General features: G+C 45.4%; 1 protein-coding gene across 1 annotated transcript in view; it reads right to left on the bottom strand.

Moving 5' to 3' along the window:
* The window catches only part of LOC126260612 (uncharacterized), a 469,680-nt gene that overhangs the window by 282,747 nt on the left and 163,888 nt on the right, over positions 1–23,045 (bottom strand). The window contains exon 3 of the mRNA XM_049957948.1: positions 8,661–8,742. Within this exon, the coding sequence (XP_049813905.1) occupies positions 8,661–8,742 (82 nt within the window). The remainder of the gene's footprint in view (positions 1–8,660; positions 8,743–23,045) is intronic.

The following is a 23,045-nucleotide window of genomic DNA, read 5'->3' as shown; positions in this document are numbered from 1 at the left end:
TTTCATGCCCCTCGACTCTTATAACTGCCATCTGGTTTCTGTACAAATTGTAAATAGCCTTTCGCTCCCTGTATTTTACCCCTGCCACCTTCAGAATTTGAAAGATAGTATTCCAGTCAACATTGTCAAAAGCTTTCTCTAAGTCTACAAATGCTACAAACATAGGTTTGCCTTTCCTTAATCTTTCTTCTAAGATGAGTCGTAGGGTCAGTATTACCTCACGTGTTCCAACATTTCTACAGAATCCAAACTGATCTTCCCCGAGGTCAGCTTCTACCAGTTTTTCCATTCGTCTGTATAGAATTCGCGTTAGTATTTTGCAGCTGTGACTTATTAAACTGATAGTTCGGTAATTATCACATCTGTCAACAACTGCTTTCTTTGGGATTGGAATTATTATATTCTTCTTGAAGTCTGAGGGTATTTCACCTGTCTCATACATCTTGCTCACCAGATGGTGGAGTTTTATCAGGACTGGCTCTCCCAGAGCTGTCAGTAGTTCTAATGGAATGTTGTCTACTCCCGGGGCCTTTTTTCGACTTAGGTCTTTCAGTGCTCTGTTCAACTCTTCACGCAGCATCATTATCTCCCATTTCGTTATTCATCTACATCCTCTTCTATTTCCATAATATTGTCCTCAAGAACATCGCCCCTGTATAGACGCTCTAGATTAGATTAATACTTGTTCCATAGATCATGAATACGACACTTCGTAATGATGTGGAACGTGTTGGTTAATAAAAGGTGTCTGTACAAGATATTACATTACACAAAATATTGCATGACACATTATTATTATTATTATTATTTTTTTTGCCCCCCCCCCCCCCTTAATTTATATCTAAAATTCAGCCAATGAGTAGGAGTTGTCATCTAGAAATTCTTTTAACTTATTTTTAAATGTTAGTTGGCTATCTGTCAGGCTTTTGATGCTGTTTGGTAGGTGACCAAAGACTTTTGTGGCAGCATAATTTACCCCTTTCTGTGCCAAAGTCAGATTTAACCCTGCATAGTGAAGATCATCCTTTCTCCTGGTGTTATAGATATGCATACTGCTATTACTTTTGAACTGGGCTGGATTATTAACAACAAATTTCATAAGTGAATATATATACTGTGAGGATCCCTAGATCCTTAAATAGATGTCTGCAGGATGACTGTGGATGGGCTCCAGCAATTATTCTGATTACACGTTTTTGAGCAATGAATATTTTTCAACTCAACGATGAATTACCTCAGAATATGATGCCATACGAAAGCAGTGAATGAAAGTAGGCATAGTAAGCTAATTTACTGAGATTCTTATCACCAAAATTTGCAATAACCCTCATAGCATACGTAGCTGAACTCAGACGTTTCAGCAGACCATCAATGTGTTGCTTCCAGTTTAACCTCTCATCAATGGACACACCCAAAAATTTTGAAACTTCTACCTTAGCTACAGACTTCTGTTCAAAGTCTATATTTATTACTGGAGTTGTGCCATTTACTGTACGGAACTGTATATACTGTGTTTTATCAAAATTTAAAGAGAGTCCGTTTGCTGAGAACCACTGAATAATTTTGTGAAAAACATCATTTACGATTACATCACTTAGTTCTTGGTTTTTGGATGTTATTACTATACTTGTATCATTAGCAAAAAGAACTAACTTTGCATCTTCATCAATGTGGAATGGTAAGTCATTAATGTATATCAAGAACAGTAAAGGACCTAAGACCGAACCCTATGGGACCCCGTACTTGACAGCCCCCCAGTTTGAGGAATCAGCTGTTGTTTTAACATTACATGAACCACACATTTCAACTTTCTGCATTCTTCCAGTTAAGTATGAATTAAACCATTTGTGCACTGCCCCACTCAAACCATAATGATTTAGCTTATCTAAAAGAATTCCATGATTTACACAATCAAAGGCCTTTGAGAGATCACAAAAAATACCAATGGGTGATGTCCGGTTATTCAGAGCATTTAATATTTGATCAGTGAAAGCGTATATAGCATTTTCTGTTGAAATGCCTTTCTGAAAACCGAACTGACATTTTGTTAGTACTTTATTTTTACAAATATGGGAGGCTACTCTTGAATACATTACTTTCTCAAAAATTTTTGATAGAGCTGTCAGAAGAGAGATTGGGCGGTAGTTGTTCACATCCGACGTATCCCCATTTTTATGCAATGGTTTTACAATGGCGTATTTCAGTCCATCGGGGAAAACACCCTGCTCCAAAGAGCTATTACATACGTGGCTGAGAATCCTACTTATCTGTGGGGAACAAGCTTTAAGTACCTTGCTGGAAATGCCATCAATTCCGTAAGAGCTTTTACTTTTCAGTGAGTTTATTATTTTACTGATTTCAGAGGGAGAGGTTGGTGGAATTACAGTTGTTTCAAACTGCACAGGTATGGCCTCTTCTATTAGTAGCCTTGCCTCTTCTAGTGAAGATCTAGATCCTATTTTCTCCACAACATTTAAAAAATGATTATTGAAAATATTTTCAATTTCTGATTGTTTGTTAGTACACTTGTCATTCAGTTTTATGGCACTAAAGTCTTCCTGTACTCTTGGTTGCCCTGTTTCCCTTTCAATAATATTCCAAATTGCTTTAATTTTATTATCAGAGTTACTGATCTCAGACATGATACAAATGCTTCTGGACTTTTTAATAACTTTTCTGTGTACCGCACAATAGTTTTTATAATACTGAACAATTTCGGGGTCAGTACTCCCTCTTGCTGTTAGATACAGTTCTCTTTTACGGTTGCAAGATATTCTTATTCCTTTAGTTAGCCATGGTTTTTTATATGTTTTCTTGGAATTATGTTTAACTATTTTCTTGGGAAAACAATTTTCAAATACTCTTAAAAATGTATAGTGAAATAAGTTATATTTCAAGTTTGCATCAGGTTCCTTATACACTTCATCCCAGTCTAGTTGCTGTAGGCTTTCTCTAAAGTTTGCAATATTTATATTGTTAATTGAACGCACTGCTTTGAAAGTCTGATTTGATATACTGCATGGAGCTATGTCATGTACTGTAGCTGTGCACCATGATCTGAAAGACCATTCTCAACAGGATAAGCATTTATGTCCTCAAACTTATCTTGGTCTATAAAAAAGTTATCTATTAATGTACTGCTGTTCTTTGTTATCCGAGTAGGAAAATCAATGACGGAGCTCAAATTGAAAGAACTGAGTAATACTACAAGGTCATTCTTCCTATTACACTCTTTCAGGGAGTCAACATTGAAATCCCCACAAATGATAATTTGCTCCCCCCCCCTGTCTGACAGATAGCACAACAAAGCATCCAAGTTTTCTAGAAATAGCTGGAAGTTCCCTGAGGGGGACCTATACACTGTTACAATTATGAAAGTGCCATCATTTAGGTTAAGTTCAGTGGCACATGCTTTCATATGTTGCTCTACACAAAATTTTTTACATTGTGGAAGCTTAAGACATATATGGCAACTCCTCCTCTCATCATATTATCTCTACTTACATGTGCAGCTAATTTGTACCCATTGATGCTAACCTTTTGCATATGAGTGACAATGTGATGCTCAGACAGGCATAGTACATCTATTACATTCTCAGTTTCTATATCTTCTAAACAAAGCAGAAGCTCATCAATTTTATTCTTCAATCCCCCAATATTTTTATGAAATATACTAACATTATTTTCACTTTACTTTTGTGAGTATCTTGAACTTTTTTTAACATCTTTAGTACTTGCCTGGCTGAGTTTTACACTAAAAAAGAGTTTCCACCATGAGATGTAGTTCCTTCCCCCTTTAAGTTTCCTGCTATCAGCCCAGCCAGTTTACCCTTCCCTTTCTTGTTGAGGTGTAGGCCATGTCTAGTATAGCCCCACCTACAAAGTGAATCAACAGGAACCACACCAATGTGTGACCCTGCACCAGATCCAAGTAGCCGTTCCAACTCCAAATTAACTCTCTTGACAGAAGAGCTCAAATGAGGTCGGTCTTGGTGCTCCAGAACCGACACAAACCCAACACTGGTATGACTCGATGTTGATGCAATCTTTGCCAGGTCACACTCTATGCTGTATCCCAGATCTCTGTCAATACTGTTGCCCGGCCCACCCACAATAACCACGGAATCTTCCTTAGTAAAGCCTCTACACAGTGAACCTAAATCCTCTGTAACCTGCCTCAGTCCAGCACTAGGTTTGAAAACACTTGTGACCTGGTATTCTGACCCTAATTCATCCTGCAGAAGTTGGCCCACACCCCTAGCATGCGAACTGCCTAGCAACAAGGCTTTCTTTCTCTTTGCAGACTTCCATACATTCTTATTCAATTTGCTGCTGAAAGCTTGTTGAGCCCTGTCTACATCTACATCTGTGAGAGGCTCATCAGTTTCTGACTGAGGCAACAGGTCAAACCTATTTTGTACATTAATAACAAAGCTGTCAGAAGAATTTCTTGGCCTGTTCCTTATGCCTGTTGCCAATTCCCACCCCTGTTTACCGTTCTCCCCCATTAACCTGCCCAGTTCTCGCCTAGCCTCATCTAACTCAGCCTGAAGGGCAGCAATTTTCCCCTCCTGTTCCACAATCTTTCTATCTCTACTGCATAGCCTACAGAACCACTGATTAGTCTCGCTCATTTTCCCAATTCCCACGCCACTACAATCGCCCCAATGAAAAAAGTTACTACATCCATCACACCAGACCCCAGAGCTAACGATTCTACGGCACGTCAGGCACTCTACACTCATGGTACAAATCGATTTTAGTGACAGAAAGACAATTAAGTTACCGGAAAACAATGAAAATACATATATGAAAAATTAGGCCTACTCGCGACTATGTAAACAGTGGTTCAGAAGTTTTTTACTGGAAATTACTTAAGAGATGACTATACTCTGAAGATATAAAGGGGCAGCAAAAGTATTTAGCACACTAAACGATCAGTAAATGCACTTAAAATTGCGGTATGAAGTTTAATCTGAAAGCTCAAAAGTTCGGCATGGCCGCGATATGTAAACAAAACGAACTTTATGTGATTACTGTGAAAATATGCGAGTAAGACAAAAACCTTTAATGGTTTGCTTGAAGAGCCCTATAATTAATGTAATTAATTAGTTTAAAGTGTTAAAAACAGTTTATTACTACTTAAATTACTTATCTTGTATGAGAGCTGAGACACAGACGTCCATATAGCAGGCACAGGGCTACCAATCTATATACTCCTTCCACCTTTCTGCTTTCCCTTCTTTGCTTAGAACTGGGTTTCCATCTGAGCTCTTGATATTCATAAAAGTGGTTCTCTTTTATCCAAAGGTCTCTTTAATTTTCCTTTAGGCAATATCTATATTACCCCTCGTGAGATAAGCCTCTACATCCTTACATTTGTCCTCTAGCCATCCCTGCTTAGCCATTTTGCACTTCCTGTCGATCTTATTTTTGAGATGTTTGCATTCCTTTTTGCCTGCTTCATTTTCTAAATTTTTGTATTTTCTCCTTTCATCGATTAAATTCAGTATCTCTTATGTTACCCAAGGATTTCTACTAGCCCTCGTCTTTTTACCTACTTGATCCACTGCTGCCTTCACTATTTCATCACTCAAAGCTACCCATTCTTCTTCTACTGTATTTCTTTCCCCCAATCCTGTCAATTGTTCCCTTATGCTCTCCCTGAAACTCTCTACAACCTGTGGTTCTTTCAGTTTATCCAGGTCCCATCTCCTTAAATTCCCACCTTTTTGCAGTTTCTTCAGTTTTAATCTACAGTTCATAACCAATAGATTGTGGTCAGAGTCCACATCTGCCCCTGGAAATGTCTTACAATTTAAAACCTGGTTCCTAAATCTCTGTCTTACCATTATATAATCTGACACCTTCCAGTATCTCCAGGGCTCTTCCATGTATACAACCTTCTTTCATTTATTCTTGAACCAAGTGTTAGCTATGATTAAGTTATGCTCTGTGTAAAATTCTACCAGGCAGCTTCCTCTTTCATTTCTTAGACCTAATCCATATTCTCCTACTATGTTTCCCTCTCTTCCTTTTCCTACTGTTGAATTCCAGTCACCCATGACTATTAAATTTTCGTCTCCCTTCACTACCTCAATAATTAAGTACATGATATTACCCTCATAACCCTATTGCCACAAGACAGGGATCTTGTAAACAGCTCTGGCACACTAGTATTATAGGCGGTTTTACCTACACATTCTGCTTCTACTTTCAGTACAGTAGGGGTTGTGTTACAGTCTATTATGCAGAGCCAGTATATAATCATCAGGACTGCACATCTCTTGTAAACTGACAAGCTAAGTGCTGTGAATGAGGTAACACATGAAAGGCAGTGAGTGTCCTACGCCTAAGAACTGTACAAAGAGAAGGGTGGATGTAACAGACAATACAAACAACTTTCTGATAAAACTCTCCCGTAGGCATTAATTCACACAAAATACACGAAAGTATTAATAGATGGTGAATATTTATAATAAAATTTGAAAAAACAAAGAGCAATAACAATGCGGTGCTAATACCTATTTCTGTTTTCAATGTTGATAATCCTCATATCATCATAAAAAGTTGTTGAATTCCAGTTTACTTTACATCATCATCAGTGGAACAACATAACGCTTTAGGTAATACAGGCTACTTTTCTTCTAGACCCACACCAAGTGCAAAAGTAGACTCACCACTGAACAATGTTTCACATAGAGGCATTTGTAAAAATGAGATACGGTGGCCATTTTTAAAACACACGCACACGCCACAACTAACGGATTGAGATTAGAAATAATATCTCACTAGGATCACTGTATCAACCAACTCAAATTGATGAACTGTATCGAAAAGGTGACGCAAAATGATTAATACAGGGCAGTGCACAATAGGTGTCAAAAAGTTTTTGTATACTACATCATATGGGGTGACTTATGCTGTAGTGGACAACCTGAAGATCATTACAGAAAGTTTTCAAAGTGCTCGCCTTCCGCAGCCTTAAACTGAATTCCGTGATGACTTTCTGGAGAACATCACTTATGACTGCTTTAATGTCTCCGAAAATTACTGTAAGAAGATCCAGGAGTGTTGAAGTGCATCTTTAAAGACTGTACTTCAGATAACACCATAAGAAATAATCACACAGATTGAGATCAAGACAATAAGAGGGTCATTCCAAATTGTGTCCAACGAATGCTAAGGGGTCCAGGGCAACGAACCAATCTCTGAATGTCACCTGAAGAAAATTGTACTAGTCCATGTGCACAAAGGTGATTATCCACAACATACTGTGGATATCTTCAAACACTTCCTAATGTTATTTTGCACCACCCTGTATAAAGAGTCAATACAAAAATTTTATCAGTCAACTGAACCTGCTGATATCACACCATTAGATTTGTTCTATGGCATAATTATACTGTGATTAAAATCAGACATGAACAGGAAGAGAACTGGACACTGACAATATACTTTTACTTCTACATAATGTTTTGGATTATAGGTTATGGTGACTAACTGATCTATAGTATAGCCCAAGGTATAGGCACATCAAAAGACAGAAATTTGGCAGTGAGTGGACAAAACCAATGAATGAGAACACAAAATCATAGCTGCAGTGAGTTTAGTGTAGACCCAAGCCTAGGTTAGGTGGAAAGATGTGAGTTCGCAAAGTTGTATCAAAGCCTTAATTCTATTGCATTATAAAATCTCATAGCTACAACTGAGCAGTAAACAAATAATAAAGAAATGTGAGGCTCTTCACAAGTACAAACAAGAAATGTTTATGTCTGGACTAAGAATTGATTACACTAAAAAATGAAAATTTCATTACGAGACAGGCACTATGCTATCTTCAGTAATATGCATAGTCTAATTATGAAAACCCTCAGTACAATAGCACATAATTTTTCAGTCCACAGCAAACAACTCTCCTCACATGAAACAAATTGCAATATGTTACCATGCTAATGTCCTAGACAACTGTTTACAAACCAGGGAAAAACATTAGCATATATTCATGTGACATAGCCTGGATTAGTTTAAACGTGAGTAAAATACATGAAATTACTACAAAAATAATTTAACAACAAACCATGATTCTTCAAAAAGTCAATGAAGAAGGTTGCAGTTCTACAGAACATCACTAAAAATGTAAATAAATGACATTAATGTATCATGTTTCACCTCACTACAGGTAAGGTTCTTATCTATAAATATACTGACTAAAAGTTTCCGGGTTGCAGCATCTCTTATATTGCTGGAAATCGCTTTTCAATTAATGCCAGCTTTGAATCAAGTACAGTGTCACAATATCATAGATGGTTCAACACTGATGTTTACATACAAAAAAGGTAAACATTACATCATGCGTTAATCAAGTCATCTAAAGAATAATATGCTAAAGTTAACTGCACCTCCATATCAAAATACGGATATTATCCTCACGAGAATTGCGATAATTATATTTCGTCCTATATTCGTAACTACTACTAAGTATGGAGTAAATGACAGCATTTATTTAACGGACATCAAACAACAACCGGACATGACATATCAAACTTCACTACAAAGTCTGACTACATTAACTATAACACATTTCCTCATAGCGATATAGGTTTACAACAAGGATTTGTTAAGTTTTATTATTGTATAAAATGGCCGAATGTACTTACTGGAAATGGTTTCCTTCTCCACCCGAAAGGTGTCTTGCGAACTGGAAACTCTGGCTTCCTGGGAATGAGTCATGATGTCCTCCTACGAACACACAATTTCACACTTATCTCAAACTTACAGAACTGACGTTCCAAATATAGGAAAACGTCTCTTTCGTACAACTATCATCCGACAGTTCGTCGTCCATCGCAAGCGACTACGCTGATCACACATACTAACCAGAGAGTCTCACTACACGCATAAACAAACAACAATCGCCATGCGCCTCTCTAAGAATATTCTCGTACAAACGACGATTGGTTTAGGCACCTAAAAAGAGCTTTCACAGTACTATAATAAGCGTTTCTGGAAGAAAACTACTACTGCCTACTTCACAACGCCATCGTCATAGCTGTGAAATATGGTTTGCGCTAGGAAAAAAAAAATCAGACTGTTTCATTTTTTTCTCAATAACTAACTGGATGGAAAGGCAGGACAACAGACAGCCTCACCGGTTTGTTTATAAACAAAGCTTTTCATAGGGACCCATAGAAAAAATGCGCTGCCAACTAAACATTTTCTGAAATTCCGTATTTCTCCTTTGTCTTAGTAAATGAAATTAACACTTAAATGTTCCATTATCAAAGAGCGCACACTCAGATAACAATAACGACAGCTATGAACAAATATTTGCTTCATATAGTTACATTTTCCTTTTATGCCAACATTACACGCACTCGCATTGAAATTAAGTTTTCAGTACTGTAATGATCTGAAGCAGATGAACCGTTATAAATTCATACATTCTTTCTTTCACTTTTTCCTTTACGCTCTTTAAGTGAGTCTCCCACGAGTCCAACCCCTCATCCAAGTCGTGGGTGAAGGGAAACGGCATGGAGTAGGGGATTGCCTGTGGGAGCGAGGTACAGTGGGTACTGTGTATGTCCCGGTACCGCTAGGGTAGCTGTGAAGGTCCTACAGCAACCCTGGAAAGTGACGGCTAACGGGGCTCTGGTAAAACTACGATAGGTCTAGCAAGCCTGTAGTGGATTATGATTTCTGCTTCCAAAAATAGAACGGTCCTCGGAAAGGGCGGATTTAATCGACGACGACCTGGCTGTAAACAAGGACTGTGGGAGCGAGGTACAGTGGGTACTGTGTATGTCCCGGTACCGCTAGGGTAGCTGTGAAGGTCCTACAGCAACCCTGGAAAGTGACGGCTAACGGGGCTCTGGTAAAACTACGATAGGTCTAGCAAGCCTGTAGTGGATTATGATTTCTGCTTCCAAAAATAGAACGGTCCTCGGAAAGGGCGGATTTAATCGACGACGACCTGGCTGTAAACAAGGACTAAGGTTTGGAACATTAAATATACAAACATGACTGGAAAGGTGGAGGAGATAGTAGACATGATAGAATGAAGGAAGTTAAACCTATTGTGGTTAGGTGAAACGAGAAGAAAGGAGAGAACTGAGGAAAGGCTACCGACTGTACTGGAGTGGAAATGAGAAGGGAAGGAGAAATGGAGTCGGAGTAGTAGTAAGAGATAAGAGTGAGTGAGTGAGTGAGTGAGTGAGTGAGTGTGTGTGTGTGTGTGTGTGTGTGTGTGTGTTGGGTCTTACGGGCGCTCAACGTCGAGGTCATCAATGACACACAATTAGTAAAATGGAAGCATACACGCAAAGAAAGCGGGAAAAGACGAAAAATACTGAGCGTTTTTTCTCCCCTGGGTACACTTTGCAGCCACAACTGCGGTTGAGGGTGTGGCAGCACTGGACAGCGTACCAGACGGAACCTTTGGAGGGGCAGGGAGCTCCACAATGTCGGCAACCGCAGCTTTTTCTGAAGTTCTTGGGGAAGGAGCAGGCTTAGAAACGACTGCAGCAGCACAAGTGCAGGGACACATGCAGGTACTAGTGCCGACACTAGCAGCCTTCGGCTGTGTAGCAGCATCGGCTTTCTGCGTGGGCTGTTTAACAACTGAAGTGAAGGAGATGGCAGAAAACGGGGGCAGCATTGCTTTATACAGTTTTTTTTGCTTCAGAATAGGGGATGCGCTTCATAGTTTTAAGCTCCTGTATCTTCCGTTCTTCCAGAGACACGCTGCAATCCCGACTACAGATGGGGTGAGGTCCAGAGCAACTTACACACTTCAATGGAGACGAACAATGGACACTGTCATGAGCAACCTGATCGCACTTGCCGCAAGCAGCTTATCCATGACACCCAAGAGTAGTATGCCCAAAGCGCTGGCATGTGAAACACTGAATTGGGTTGAATACGTAAGGCTGCACACTTAAGCGAAGGAAACCTGCCTTAATATGCTCAGGGAGCTTTGTGCTATTAAACGTCAGGATAAAGGAGTCGGACTTAACAAGAACCTTATCCACCCTCTTCATGATCGAGAGTAATCGCAAAAGTAAGGTCTCCTATTTTTTTGTAAGTACATAGACCCGTTATTTTTACAATGGTTTACATCAGTTTACAGCTTTAACATTTAGCTATTTTTCGACATAATCACCATTTCTGTCGATGCATTTTTGTAGATGCTGTGGCAGTTTTTGTATGCCAATGTCAGACCAGCTCGCCACCATGCTGTTCAGAAAGTTATGAACCTCTTCTTTCACCTCGTTGTCGGAGCTGAATCGCTTTCTGGCCAAATGTTCTTTTAACCTAGCGAACAGGTGATAGTCACTGGGCGCCAAGTCAGGACTATAGGGTGGGTGGGTGATTATGTTCCACTGAAACTGTTGCAGGAGAGCAACGGTTTGCCGAGCGATCTGTGGGTGAGCGTTTTCATGGAGAATGTGTACGCCCTTGCTCGACATTCCTCTTCTCAAATTCTGAATTGCCCGTTTGAGTTTTTCCAGAGTCTCACAGTACCTGTCAGCATTAATTGCGGTCCCTGCGATTCAGCTCCGACAACGAGGTGAAAGAAGAGTTTCATAACTTTCTGAACAGCATGGTGGCGAGCTGGTATGATATGAGCATACAAAAACTGCCACAGCATCTACAAAAATGCATCGACAGAAATGGTGATTATGTCGAAAAATAGCTAAATGTTCAAGCTGTAAACAGATGTAAACCATTGTAGAAAAAAATGTCTATGTACTTATAAAAAAAATGGGAGACCTCACTTTTGGGTCGAATTTTGCACATCAGCTATTCCTTCTGGAGCCTACTCATCTTTCAGTTCCTCTTTGGGAATGTCTACCAGATCCCTGCATGTCACAACACCTTTGCTGTAATTCAAGGTGGTGTGCAGCTCAGTTTCGATGGCATATTCCCCAAGGGATTGCGCGTTCTGTAGATTCTTAGCTTGTTGGGAACTAGCGGTTTCCACCAACAGCGTCCCATTACGCAACTGCTTGACGGATTTCAAACTGCCAGCAATGCCCTCGAGCCCTTTTTGAATATAGAAACGTGAAACTTTCTCAAAGCTGCCCTCTTTCCTTTTAAAGATTAAAAACACCTTCTGACCACCAGCATGTGTTTTGTTACTAGTCATGATACCCTAAGATTTTGCTCCTGTGTCAGGAGGACTGGCTACACGTGCCCTCTTGTTGGATTGGGTGTTGGTGCCTACCAGCGGCCCACCCTTTCTGCTGGGTGGAAGCAAAGAAGATTTCGAACGATCCATGTCGGTCTCACGAGCAGCTAGGGAACTAAAAGTCCACCTAGACAGAGCCCTGGGTGCCTTGGTAAGACTTATACAACTCAGGTGTGGCAGGTTCCCCAGAGGTTGCTCACTAACGACTGTTCCACCTCAACAGTCACACATCTCATCATCACGTAGCACACCTTGAGATTGTGGGTTTTTGTACAGAGGTTTATTCCATCCTCGCAATACAGGAAGTCAAGCCAAGATCCCCATTCCCTGAGACACAGAACATTCCACGGCCGCGCCACATAGTGGTCGCTGAAGAATGCCCAGAGCTTACGGTGAGAAGGGACTGGCGGTGCTTACCAATCCCCAGCTCAGGAACCCCGGGGTCGCCAAGCCTGTACTCAGCAAATGAACGCCGAGCCTCTGGGGGCAGTAAGATAGGGATTAAAAGAGGAAGTGAAGAGACTAAATGATAGGACGATGCAGAAGAAGATATCACAAAAGTGTACACGCCGCAGGTGGTTTGCACTTCTGAGGAGAAGCAATAGTTTGAAGAGGAAATGCAGAAGCAGATGGGAAGGAAGAATATTATAGTAATGGGAGATTTAAATGCACACGTTGGAAGAGAAAGACAAGGCTGCGAAAGTGTGCTTGGACCAGAGAGTTGGGGCTGCCGAAATGAGGAAGGTGAAAGAGTATTGGAGTTCTGTCAAAGGAATGGCTTGCTGGTTGGGAACTCTTGTTTCAGGAAAAAAGAGAGCCACAAGATTACCTGGTACAGTCAAGACTTAAAGAGAAAGTCAATAGTTGACTACTTCCTGTACGACAGTGAGACAAATAGGAACATCACTGACATTAAGATAATACCATCAGAGGCCTTGGATAGCGACCACCACTTGCTGGTAATGAACCTAAGAGGGACTAAGAATAATAAAGCGTCAGAAAACCAGGGAAGACCTATAAGGGTATGGAGGTAGGAGGAGGAAGAAAGCAGGCTACAGTAGGTACAAGTAGTAAAGGAAAGCATTCCAAAGAATGAACCAAAAACGGTAGAAGAGGAATGTGGTAGATTCAAGGGAACATTAGTAAGTGCGGCAGAAGCAATATGTGGGAGGACAAGCAACAAAAAGAGATGGAAAGAAACACCCTGGTGGAATGATAAAACAAAGGATATAGTACAGAAGAAGAATAGAGCCTTTAGGGTATGGTTCCAGAAGAGAACAGCAGAGACAAGACAAGAGTATCAGACAAGCAAGAAAGAAGCACAAAGAGTGGTGGCAGAGGAAAAAAGAGAGTGGGTGGAACAGTGGACCAGAATGATGGAGGAGGATGGTGAAGGTTCAAAAAAGGTGTTATATGGGATGATTAAAAGTAAGAGGAAGAACGGTACGACACATTCTGCTCAAATGGTGAACAAAAGTGGACAAGATGTAGAGAATAAGGAGGAATTCATGAATATGTGGAAGGAGTATTTTGAAGAACTCCTGAACCTGAATGAAGACCTGGATGAGGTGGAACAAGCTGAGGAGAAAAAAAGAGGAGGAGCAGCAAATAGAAAAAGACCTTACATGGGGAGAAGTGGAAGAGGAATTGGGCAAGATGAAGGGAGGGCATTCACCAGGTCTGGATGAGCTAACAAGGGGAGGCCGCCAATTGTGAAATTCAGATTCGATTCATACTGCGCATAATAAAAGCTCATGGCCAGAGGTGTAATGTGGCAAAGCACCAAGATGCACTTCTCAGCCATTGACGAGAAAATCGACAGTTAAAAGAAACCGTTTCGGTGAAATACTCTCTACGATTAATCATTTTTCTACAGTGTCGTGGCGCAGCGGTAAGCGTTCGGGTTCGTAATCCGAAAGTCGCCGGATCGAATCTCGCGCCATGCAATTTTTTTTATTATTAGTTTTTTGTAATTCAAACATTAATGAATTGCTCATGCATGTTGGTGAAGGCGGATCGCTCTCCAATTGTACCGCCTCCATTTTTCCGTTAATAGGGTGTACCAAAGCTCTCCCGCCCGCATCGATTTTCGACGATGTTATAAGTTGCGCTAGGGACCGCATCTACCTTCTTTCGAAGTTAGCAGGCAACTACGCTGTTATGCGGCGGCTCGTTTCGGCCCATTCAACATCTGTCCTTCAAGTGTAACGAGCGAGTAACCGAGTTTATATTTCATACCTGCCACAGCAAATTTGTGTTCGTGGGGTCTCTATTCTAATTCGAATGTCTGACTTACGCTATACGTATTCGTTTCGGAATATCGTTTCTACGTCTTCCGTTAACTACACGTGGTTAACATTATGAAGACAATTAATAAAATTTGTGAAATACAACTTTGTTTGCGGAAAACATAATGATGTTCGAAGTCGCCAGTTTTTTCCACGACGAACGACTTACAACAACTTATTATATGCATAATTGTTGCAACCGATTGCCGGGAAATATATATACACTCCTGGAAATTGAAATAAGAACACCGTGAATTCATTGTCCCAGGAAGGGGAAACTTTATTGACACATTCCTGGGGTCAGATACATCACATGATCACACTGACAGAACCACAGGCACATAGACACAGGCAACAGAGCATGCACAATGTCGGCACTAGTACAGTGTATATCCACCTTTCGCAGCAATGCAGGCTGCTATTCTCCCATGGAGACGATCGTAGAGATGCTGGATGTAGTCCTGTGGAACGGCTTGCCATGCCATTTCCACCTGGCGCCTCAGTTGGACCAGCGTTCGTGCCGGACGTGCAGACCGCGTGAGACGACGCTTCATCCAGTCCCAAACATGCTCAATGGGGGACAGATCCGGAGATCTTGCTGGCCAGGGTAGTTGACTTACACCTTCTAGAGCACGTTGGGTGGCACGGGATACATGCGGACGTGCATTGTCCTGTTGGAACAGCAAGTTCCCTTGCCGGTCTAGGAATGGTAGAACGATGGGTTCGATGACGGTTTGGATGTACCGTGCACTATTCAGTGTCCCCTCGACGATCACCAGTGGTGTACGGCCAGTGTAGGAGATCGCTCCCCACACCATGATGCCGGGTGTTGGCCCTGTGTGCCTCGGTCGTATGCAGTCCTGATTGTGGCGCTCACCTGCACGGCGCCAAACACGCATACGACCATCATTGGCACCAAGGCAGAAGCGACTCTCATCGCTGAAGACGACACGTCTCCATTCGTCCCTCCATTCACGCCTGTCGCGACACCACTGGAGGCGGGCTGCACGATGTTGGGGCGTGAGCGGAAGACGGCCTAACGGTGTGCGGGACCGTAGCCCAGCTTCATGGAGACGGTTGCGAATGGTCCTCGCCGATACCCCAGGAGCAACAGTGTCCCTAATTTACTGGGAAGTGGCGGTGCGGTCCCCTACGGCACTGCGTAGGATCCTACGGTCTTGGCGTGCATCCGTGCGTCGCTGCGGTCCGATCCCAGGTCGACGGGCACGTGCACCTTCCGCCGACCACTGGCGACAACATCGATGTACTGTGGAGACCTCACGCCCCACGTGTTGAGCAATTCGGCGGTACGTCCACCCGGCCTCCCGCAGGCCCACTATACGCCCTCGCTCAAAGTCCGTCAACTGCACATACGGTTCACATCCACGCTGTCGCGGCATGCTACCAGTGTTAAAGACTGCGATGGAGCTCCGTATGCCATGGCAAACTGGCTGACACTGACGGCGGCGGTGCACAAATGCTGCGCAGCTAGCGCCATTCGACGGCCAACACCGCGGTTCCTGGTGTGTCCGCTGTGCCGTGCGTGTGATCATTGCTTGTACAGCCCTCTCGCAGTGTCCGGAGCAAGTATGGTGGGTCTGACACACCGGTGTCAATGTGTTCTTTTTTCCATTTCCAGGAGTGTATAATCAGTGCGGATGTGATAGCTTTGGTACACCCTGTTAAACAAACGGAAAAATGGAGGCGGTACAATTGGAGAGCGATCCGCCTTCACCAAGATGAATAAGCAATTCATTAATAGTTTACATATATATATATATATATATATATATATATATATATATATATATATATATATATACCGCTGCGCCATGACACTGTACAAAATTGTTACTCGTAGAGAGTATTTCACCGCAACGGTTTCTTTTAACTGTCGATTTTCTCGACAACGGCTGAGAAGTGCATCTTGGTGCTTTGCCACATTACACCTCTGGCCATGAGATTTTATTATGCGCAGTATGAATCGAATCTGAATTTCACAATTGGCGGCCTCCCCTTGTAAGTGTAGAAAACGTGAGAGCAGCAGGAGAGGTGGGGATACAATGGCTACATCGAGCAATGAAAATTGTGTGGAGACAGAAGATGATCCCAGAAGACTGGAAGAAGGGAATAATTGTCCCGATCTTTAAGCAGGGAAATAGAAAAGAGTGGAAGAACTATTGGGGGTTGGTTGGTTTGGGGGATCAAAGGGACCAGACTGCTACGGTCATCGGTCCCTTTTTCCAAAGACAAAGAACACCCACAGAGAATAAAAACGAGGAACAGAAGAGAACACAGACGATACAAAACAAGAGAAACTGAGACAAAGACAAGAGAAAACGAACTAAAACCACACAGAGTGTGACGGTGGTTGGCCGACCATAGAAGAAGAAGAAGAAGAAGAAGAAGAAGAAGAAGAAAAAAAAAAGGAAAAGCCAACCACTTAGAAACACGTTAAAAAATCAGTTTAAAAGCATAGGCCAAAGGCCAGAATCAACACAAAACAAGAACAGAAAATAGAAACACTCAGATTAAATGATAAAAGCCCCCTGCCCGAATAAAACGTAAAACTAAGTCAGCCATTGCGGAGTCGTCTGTTAAAAGGGCAGGGAGCGTATCAGGCAGCCTAAATGTCTGCCTGACCACAGCTAAAATGGGGCAGGCCATCAAAATGTGGGCCACCGTCAAAGCCGCCCCACAGCGACATAGAGGAGGGTCTTCCCGGCGCAGTAAGTAACCGTGTGTCAGCCGGGAGTGGCCAATGCGGAGCCGGCAAAGAACTACTGAGTCCCTGCGAGTGGCTCGCAGGGATGACCGCCACACAGCCGTCGTCTCCTTCACAGCACGGAGTTTATTGCGCGTCGTTAGTTCGCGCCATTCATCGGCCCATAGCGCCAAAATTTTGCGGCGGAAGACTGCCCGCAAATCAGTCTCTGGGAGGCCAACATCAAGAGAAGACGTCCTCGTGGCCTCTTTCGCCAGACGGTCAACATTCTCACTCCTGGGGATCCCAACATGGCCTGGGGTCCACACGAAGACCGCAGAGCGGCCGCAACGCGCAAGAGTATGCAGGGACTCATGTACAGCCATCACCAGACGGGAACGAGGAAAACACTGGTCGAGAGCTCGTAAACTGCTCAGGGAATCGCTACAGATAACGAAGGACTCACCTGAGCAGGAGCGGATATACTCTAGGGCACGAAAGATGGCGACCAGCTCAGCAGTGTAAACGCTGCAGCCATCCGGCAAGGAACGTTGTTCGGAATGGTCCCCTAGAGTTAGCGCATACCCGACACGACCAGCAACCATCGAACCGTCGGTGTAAACAATGCCAGAGCCCTGATAGGCGGCCAGGATGGAAGAAAGGCGGCGGCGGAAGGCCTCTGGAGGGACCGAGTCCTTCGAGCCCTGTGCCAAGTCGAGCCGAAGGCAAGGGCGAGGAACACACCATGGGGGTGTACGCAAAGTAGCCCGGAAAGGAGGTGGAACAGTGAAAACCTGAAGCCCAGAGAGAAGCTCTTTGACGCGGACTGCTATTGTACAACCAGAGCGGGGCCGACGTTCTGGCAGACGGACGACCGATCGTGGGAACAGGAGACGATAGTTAGGATGCCCGGGCGAGCTTAGAACATGGGCAGCATAAGCGGCCAGCAAACGGTGGCGTCGGAACCGCAGTGGAGGTACACCTGCCTCCACTAGTACGCTGTCCACAGGGCTGGTGCGGAAAGCGCCAGTGGCAAGGCGTATCCCGCTGTGGAGAATTGGATCCAGCACCCGTAACGCAGATGGGGATGCTGAGCCATAAGCCAGGCTCCCATAATCCAGGCGGGACTGGATTAACACCTGGTAGAGCCGTAAAAGGGTAGAGCGGTCGGCGCCCCAGCTGGTGTGGCTCAAACATCGCAGAGCATTGAGATGCCGCCAACACGCCTGTTTGAGCTGCCGGATATGAGGCAGCCAAGTCAACCGGGCATTGAAAACCACCCCCAAAAACCTGTGGGTCTCCACCACAGCAAGGAGTTCGTCGGCAAGATAAAGCCGCGGCTCAGGACGGACTGTTCGGCGCCGGCAGAAATGCATAACGCGGGTCTTGGCTGCCGAAAACTGAAACCCATGCGCCACAGCCCAAGACTGCGCCTTACGGATAGCGCCCTGTAGCTGACGTTCAACAGCTGCAATGCCAGTAGAGCTGTAGTAAAGGCAAAAGTCGTCAGCATACAGGGAAGCGGAGACAGAAGTTCCCACGGCCGCAGCAAGCCCGTTAATTGCTATTAAAAACAGACAGACACTTAAAACAGAACCCTGTGGCACACCGTTCTCCTGGACGTGGGAGGAACTATACGAGGCCGCGACTTGCACGTGGAAGGTACGACACGACAGAAAATTGCGGATAAAAATCGGCAGAGGACCCCGAAGACCCCATCCATGAAGCGTAGAAAGGATGTGATGACGCCATGTCGTATCGTACGCCTTCCGCATGTCGAAAAAGACAGCGACCAGGTGCTGACGGCGGGCAAAGGCAGTACGGATGGCCGACTCCAGGCTCACCAGATTGTCGGTGGCGGAGCGGCCTTTACAGAACCCACCCTGAGACGGAGCAAGAAGGCCCCGAGACTCCAGTACCCAATTCAAGCGCCGGCTCACCATCCGTTCAAGCAACTTGCAAAGAACGTTGGTGAGGCTAATGGGACGGTAGCTGTCCACCTCCAGAGGGTTCTTTCCAGGTTTCAAAACGGGGATGACAACGCCTTCCCGCCATTGCGACGGAAACTCCCCCGCGACCCAAAGACGGTTGTAAAGATCGAGAAGGCGCCGCTGGCAGTCCACTGAAAGGTGTTTCAGCATCTGACAGTGGATGCCATCTGGCCCAGGAGCGGTATCAGGGCAAGCAGCTAGGGCACTGCGAAATTCCCACTCACTAAATGGAGCATTGTAAGATTCTAGGTGGTTGGTGCGAAATGAAAGGCTCCGACGTTCCATCCGCTCTTTAATGGAGCGGAAGGCCTGGGGGTAATTCGCAGAGGCGGAACTCATAGCAAAATGCTCTGCTAAGCGATTTGCAATGACGTCGGAGTCAGTACAAACTGCTCCATTCAGTGAGAGCGCAGGGACGCTGGCACGGGTCCGATGGCCGTAGACGCGTCGAATCTTGGCCCAGACCTGCGATGGAGTGACATGGAGGCCAATGGTAGATACATACCGCTCCCAGCACTCCTTCTTGCCTCGGCGGATAAGAGGCGGGCCCGTGCACGCAGCCGTTTGAAGGCGATAAGGTGGTCGATGGAGGGATGTCGCTTGTGACGCTGGAGCGCCCGCCGGCGATCTTTAATCGCTTCAGCGATCTCAGGCGACCACCAAGGCACAGTCCGCCGCCGAGGGGACCCACAGGAGCGGGGAATGGCGGATTCCGCGGCAGTAACGATGCCGGTGGTGACCGATTGAACCACCGCATCAATGTCATCAGTAGAGAGAGGCTCAAAAGCGGCAGTGGAGGAGAACAAGTCCCAGTCAGCCTTATTCATAGCCCATCTGCTAGGGCGCCCAGAAGAAAGGCGCTGTGGTAGTGACAAAAAGATCGGAAAGTGGTCACTACCACACAGGTCGTCATGCACACTCCATTGGACAGACGGTAAGAGGCTATGGCTACAGATTGACAGGTCAATGGCGGAGTAGGTGCCATGCGCCACACTGAAGTGTGTGAAGGCACCATCATTTAACAGCGAGAGATCGAGCTGCGACAAGAAACCCTCAACGATGGCGCCTCGACCTGTTGCCACTGACCCACCCCACAGAGGGTTATGGGCGTTGAAGTCGCCCAAGAGCAAGAAAGGTGGCGGCAATTGGGCGACCAGTGCAGCCAGGACATGCTGCGAGACATCACCATCCGGTGGAATGTAAACACTGCAGACGGTAACAGCCTGTGGCGTCCACACGCGTACAGCGACAGCCTCTAAGGGCGTCTGGAGAGGGACAGACTCGCTGTGCAGAGTGTGAAGGACATATATGCAGACGCCACCAGACACCCTTTCATAAGCTGCTCGGTTCTTATAATAACCCCGATAGCCACGGAGGGCGGGGGTTCGCATTGCAGGAAACCAAGTTTCCTGGAGAGCAATGCAGAAGAAAGGGTGAAGGCTGATAAGTTGGCGGAGCTCAGCGAGATGGTGGAAGAAACCGCTGCAGTTCCACTGGAGGATGGTAGTAGCCATTGCGGAGAAAGGCGTGACGGGACTGGGAAGGCAGATTACGCCGCTGGGTCACCTGCCACATCCGATGGAGCACCCGTGCAAGTGCTACCCATTGCGTCTGAGGGATCGGCGAGATCGAGGTCCTCAGCGGACGCAAGGATCTCCACCTCATCCTCAGATGCAGAGCTTTTATGTAGCGGTGGAGTAGGTGCCACCGCAGGTGTCTTGGACTTACGGGTCTTCAGAGTCGTTTTCTCTCGCTGTTCCTTTGGTTGCCGTTGGTGAGAGGGCTTATTGGAGTCAGTCTCTGGGACCGAAGTGGAACGCGAAGCCCGTCGACCAGCGACCTGTGGCTGCTTCAGCCACTGGCTGGTGTCTGCTGTGCCGCTGGTAGGAACCTGGGAAGGGAGTGACCCAAGGGATCCCTTCCGAGCGAGAGAAGCCGAAGAAGACTTACGCTTCTCCGGCTGAGAAGGGGGGACTGGCGTCCCCGATGGTGTAGTGGGTGCTGCTCCCGAGGTAGATGGTGTGGGAGCAACAGCAAGAGAAGGGGCCCCCATTGTCAAGGGGGCAGGTGAGGTCCTCTGGTTCCGAGAGCTGACTGTATATCTTGCAGCTGAAGGAGCTGGAGCAGGAGTGACAGTGGAGGCATAAGATGACATCATGCGCACGGGATGTAGCCGTTCAAATTTCCGCTTGGCCTCAGTGTAAGTCAGTCGGTCCAGGGTCTTATATTCCATGATTTTGCGTTCTTTCTGTAAGACACTACAGTCCAGCGAGCAAGGGGAATGAGGCTCTCCACAGTTGACACAGACGGGAGGCAGAGCACATGGAGTATCGGGATGAGATGGGCGTCCACAATCTCGACATGTGAGGCTAGAAGTACAGCGAGAGGACATGTGACCGAACTTCCAGCACTTAAAGCACCGCATCGGGGGAGGGATATAGGGCTTGACGTCACATCGGTAGACCATCACCTTGACCTTTTCCGGTAACGTATCACCCTCGAAGGCCAAGATGAAGGCACCGGTAGCAACCTGATTGTCCCTCGGACCCCGATGAACGCGCCGGACGAAATGTACACCTCGTCGCTCTAAGTTGGCGCGCAGCTCGTCATCGGACTGTAAAAGGAGATCGCGGTGAAAAATAATTCCCTGAACCATATTTAAGCTTTTATGGGGGGTGATAGTGACGGAGACATCCCCCAGCTTAGTACAAGCGAGCAAGGCCCGCGACTGGGCGGAGGATGCCGTTTTTATCAACACCGATCCGGACCGCATCTTTGACAAGCCCTCCACCTCCCCAAACTTGTCCTCTAAATGCTCAACAAAGAACTGAGGCTTCACGGATATAAAAGATTCCCCATCAGCTCTGGTACAGACAAGATATCTGGGCGAATACGTTTCACTTTCATTCAACGCCTTTCGTTCCTCCCATGGTGTGGCCAGGGATGGGAACGATTTGGGGTCATAAACATTACCCTTAAAATGAACCCTCGAACGCTTAGAGACTGCTGACGGCTGGCCGCCAGCGAGAGATGATGTACCACGCTTCATTGCGGGTCATCCGCCCTGATGCCACCTACTCCGACCAAGGGCCCTCCCCACGGGCGCCACCCAGCCGCAGCAATAGCCACCTGGCAGGACGGCCATTGCCGGGAGTCCTGATGCCCCAAGGAGATGGGCATCTACTCCTTGGCATACGTGGGGAGTTAACGGCGCAGGCATCAGTAGAGCGATCCCTGTGTTGTCAGGGGGCTACAACCAAGAGGGTACATGGCGGCCCCACCACAACGGGCTGGCTACCGTGCTGGATCTTAGGTGCAAAACTGTCCAAGGTCGTCGTCGCAGTTAAAAGAAACACTGCAGAGTGCAGCGTGGTAATCGCCCAAGAGATGGAAAACGAGCGGGACACCATTGCAACGACGAGAAAGCCGGCTAAAGGTCTAATTGCACGACGGATACAGTGCACCATGTAAGGCGCCCTTCCCCAATTGGCTCGCTCTTCGGAAGAATTTAGAAAGATGGAGGTCAAACCCGAGGGGGGACCATCACATAAGGCCGAAAAATTTGAGACTCCTTTTAGTCGCCTCTTACGACAGGCAGGAATACCGCGGGCCTATTCTTACCCCCAAACCCGCAGGGGGGAACTATTGGGGGATAGCATTGATGATTCATTGTGCAAAGATTTTTGAGAAAATTTTGGAAGCAGGAATTCGGGCAAAACTAGAAGGAAGAATGAGAGAAGAGCAAAATGGGAGAGAGATCAGCTTGGACTGAACAAAAGAATGGCTTGAGGCAAGGAAGTGCACTTTCACCATTACTCGTCATTGCAGTGATGGATGATATAATGAGTACAGTAGCACAAATAACTGGTGAA

Source organism: Schistocerca nitens, chromosome 5 (genome assembly GCF_023898315.1).
Source record: "Schistocerca nitens isolate TAMUIC-IGC-003100 chromosome 5, iqSchNite1.1, whole genome shotgun sequence".
In the NCBI taxonomy this organism is placed as follows: Eukaryota; Metazoa; Arthropoda; class Insecta; order Orthoptera; family Acrididae; genus Schistocerca; species Schistocerca nitens.
The sequence above is the reverse complement of the archived record's forward strand: the minus strand, read 5'-3'. Positions and strand labels throughout refer to the sequence as shown.